Source organism: Lynx rufus, unplaced genomic scaffold (genome assembly GCF_022079265.1).
Source record: "Lynx rufus isolate CCGP_SWC_20201006 ecotype Redwood Valley unplaced genomic scaffold, mLynRuf1.p SCAF_18, whole genome shotgun sequence".
In the NCBI taxonomy this organism is placed as follows: domain Eukaryota; kingdom Metazoa; phylum Chordata; class Mammalia; order Carnivora; family Felidae; genus Lynx; species Lynx rufus.
This window is the reverse complement of record NW_025814832.1, coordinates 936,510-940,568: the sequence shown is the minus strand read 5'-3', so window position 1 is coordinate 940,568 and position 4,059 is coordinate 936,510. Positions and strand designations below refer to the sequence as shown.

Below are 4,059 nucleotides of genomic sequence, written 5' to 3'. Positions count from 1 at the left end.
GTGCTGTCAGCACAGAGCCGTACACAGGGCTTGATCCCACGAATCATGAGATCATGATCTGAGCCCAAATCAAGAGTCAGAAGCTCAACCAACTGAACCATGCAGGCACCCCTGCTCTGCATTCTTAACTTGACTTGGTGTTTTCCATCCTTTTCATTGGAGGTTTTGGGTGGGTGTGTGGTGGTATTTTATTGTGGTTTTAATTCGCATGTTCCTGCTGACTGAGGAGGTTAGACTCCTTTTCATGTAGTTATTCTCCACAGGTATATTCTCTTGTGTAGATTATCTGTTCAAGTCTTGTGCCCATTTTTCTATTGGGTTGCCTGTCTCTTTTATGTTGATTGTAGGAGTTATGTATTCTGTTTAGGAGTCCTTTGTCAGGTGTGTGCAATAATATCTTTAACTTTGTGGTTGTCTTTCATTCAACTGATGGTGGGTACTGAGAAATAGGAGATTTTAATTTTAAAATACTCTATCAATTTTTATATTATAGGTAGTGTTATTTGTATCTTACTTAAGAATCTTTGCTGATCTTTGCCACTATTCTCCTATATTTTCCTCAGCAGTGGGCAGTTGCCTGGCACCCTCTGGGGCTCGGATCTCCCCTCTCAAGGGGGGCAGCTTTCACCTTTCACATTTAAATGTGCTGTCAATGTGGACTTGATTTTCATATCAGGTGAGGGAGACATCAAGATGTGTTTTCTTCCAAAAGTTGGATATACAATTGGATATCCAATTTGTCTGGTACCACTTATTGAAATGTTGATCTTCTCCCTGCTACACTGCAGTGCAAATATCCAGGAGAACCAGTCATGTGTGATTGGAGTGTTGAAACTTTCAGTCTCATCACCGCTGTTACCCACGCCCTACCTCTGGAGAGGGGCAGTGGGCTGGAGATTGAATCACCAGTGACCAATGATTTGATCAACCATGCCTATGTAATGAGGCTTCAATAACAACCCAAAAGGATGGAGTTCAAGAACTTCCGGGTTGGTGACACATGGAGGTTTGGGGAGAGTGTGATAAGCAGTGAGGGCATAGAAGCTCCATGCTCCTTCCCACATATCTTGTCCTATTCATCTGTTTCATTTGATTGCTCCTGAATAAATAACCAGTAATCTAATCAGTAAAATATTTCTCTGAGTTAAAGATACTTTAGCAAGTTAACGGATCCCAAGGAGGGGATTGTTGGAACCTCCGATTTATAGCTGGTTTGTCAGAAGCATGGGTGGCAAACTTGCGATTGGTGTCTGAAGTGGGGGGAAGGAAGTCTTATAGGACTGAGCCCTTAACCTGTGAGATTTGAGGCTATCTCCATGTAGATAGTGTCAAAAATGAGTTGAATTAAAGGATACCCATCCAGCTAGTGTCAAAGAATTGCTTGATGGTGTTGAAAAAAAAAAATTGCTGTCAGAATCATAGGTCTTACAATTACCTCCTCCCTTCTGCTGCCATCACCGCCACTCTCCTGTTTATGAACATGTGTTAATATGCTTGAGGCTTTTGTTGTGAGAGAATGAAGAAGAGATGAGAGGTAAGGAACCACAGGGACAAAGGACAGGATGGAGTTTTCCAAAGATAGAGTCTGACTTCTTGCATAGAAAAGAAATGCAGGGAAAAGGCAAGAGAGGTAGTTTTGTTTGATGCCCCCAAATCAAAAATCTCCCCAGAGCAACAGAGAGGAATCTCTTGTCATTTCTGTGTGCATATCGGTGGTTATGTCCAGAGGAAATGTGAGTCGGAACTGAAGTAGTGGGAGCTGTGCACAGCAGAGCATCAGGTATGGGGTGGCCTCAGCCAGGACACCAGCAGCGGGAGTGGTGCCAGTTGTTTTCTGTAAATGGTTTGCAGGCAGCAGGCTCTTTAGAGAAGTTCAGAGTTCAGAGACAATGTCTGGGTGTTTCTAGAGAACATAAGAGTCTCCACTGGGCCATAACTGGCTATATGTGGATAAGACTGGGACTGTGGTCCTGTGTCAGACAAGTTGAAGGATCTGATTTTGCAAACTTCCAGTATTAGTATCACTGACCTTATTTGTTGCCAAGGCTTCAGTGGTTTGGTGAACATTGGGTTACATATACAATTCTTTTCTTCATCGTAGATACATGAGCTCATTCTGAGCTGGATCTATGTACTAAACACTCCTGTATTCCCCATAGGATAATGTCTTGCACATGGTGAAGGAAAGTCCCAGTTTCTATTTTTTTTAATGTTTATTTATCTATTTATTCAGAGAGAGAGAGAGAGAGACTGAGAGAGTGCACATTGTGTGCATGTGCGTAAGATTTAGGGAGGGGAAGAGAGAGAGAGAATCCCAAGAAGGTGCCATGCTGTCAGCGCGAAAGCCAACATGGGGCACTATCTCATGAACCATGAGATCATGACCTGAGTCGAAATCAAGGATCAGCCACTTAATCGACTGGGCCACCCAGGCCCCCCTCCCAATTTCTACTTTAATGCCCTTTCCAAAATTACCTCATGTCAACCTCTGGAAGGCTTTCCCTAGGAGCAGTCTTCCCAGAGCCCCGTGCATGTCCTTGTTCCTCAGGCTGTAGATGAAAGGGTTCATCATGGGGGTCACCACAGCATACATCACTGTGGCTACTGAGTCCTTCATGGAGTAGGATTGGAGAGGCTGCAGATATACCATACAAAGCGTCCCATAGAAGAGGGAGACCACAGCCAAATGTGAAGCACAGGTGGAGAAGGCTTTGTACTTACTAGAGGCTGAGGGTATTCGGAGGATGGCTCTGACAATGCAGACATAGGACATGATCATGAATCCTAGTGGGGCAAGGAAGATGAAGGATCCTGTGGCAATCAGCACCGTGTGATTGACTTGGGTGTTAGAACACGCGAGCCTCAGCAGGACATACATCTCACAGAAGATGTAGTGGATCTTCCGGGAACCACAGAAGGTCACCCTGGTCATGAGGAGGGTGTGGGTGAGGCCATAGAGGACAGAAAGTGCCCAACACAAGGTGAGGAGCAAAATGCAGAGTCCAGGGCTCATGGCCGTGGTGTAATGGAGGGGGCGGCAGATGGCCACATAGCGGTCATATGCCATTGCGGCCAGGATGAGGTTGTCCAGGGCCACCAAGGAGACGAGGAAGTAGAGCTGCGTCAGACACCCCGCATAGGAGATGGCTTTGTTCTGAGACTGAAGGCTCACCAGCATCTTGGGGATTGTGTTGGTGACGAAGAAGAGGTCGGTGAAGGAGAGGTTGGCCAGGAAGAAGTACATGGGAGTGTGCAAGCGGGGATCAAAGCTGATGGCCAGGATGATGAGCACATTTCCCACCACTGTGACCAGGTACATGGACAGGAACATCCAGAATAGGATCCGCTGCTGCTCAGGACTCTCCGAGATCCCCAGGAGCAGAAACTCGGAGACTCCACTCTGGTTGCTTCCATGCATTTTCCCAACTGTCTGCAACATAGGCACCAGCAAATGTTTACTTAATGTCCTCAGTTGAATAAGGACATTTAAATAAGCAAAATAAACTGTTTTCTTAGCATCAAAAATACCTTAGGTTAAATTTTATAACTTTTTTTTTTGATTAAGAGAGAATGCAGTGGCATATGAAAGCTGTTAATAACATGGAAAATTTTCACGCAACTTAGTCATTCCAGCAACTTCTAATCTAGCATACTCCATACTGTAGGAATAATGTCCATGTCTTATTTTAAATCATATCATCTTACAACTTTCTTGAAGTGCTTAAGATTAGTATGGTACATTATGATATTGTATAGACTTACATGATATTTAAAACAGATGTATTCAGTAGAAGAAATTGCTGTTATACAATTGGACTAGGGAAAAAAGTAAAAATATTGGAAAGGAAATGGAAAAATTATCATTATTTGCTGATAGGATGATGTACTTGGGAAACCTAAAACAATTGACTAAAATATTAAAATGCCTCAGAAATAAAAACGAATTTGAAAACACTTCAAATCTGAGCTCTAACACTTTTATCTGTGAAACTTCCAGCAAGTTACTTGAGCTTTTTAAGTCTCCATTTCTTTATGTGAAAAGTGGGTGAGAAGAAAATG

The 4,059-nt window shown here is 43.5% G+C and overlaps 1 protein-coding gene across 1 annotated transcript; it reads right to left on the bottom strand.

Annotated features, from left to right (window-relative positions):
- Positions 1-2,476: 2,476 nt before the first annotated feature.
- Positions 2,477-3,466, bottom strand: LOC124513290 (olfactory receptor 1D2-like). Its single transcript, XM_047081134.1, has one exon. The coding sequence runs from the start codon at positions 3,437-3,439 to the stop codon at positions 2,477-2,479; it is 963 nt and encodes a 320-aa protein (XP_046937090.1). The 5' UTR covers positions 3,440-3,466.
- Positions 3,467-4,059: the final 593 nt, after the last annotated feature.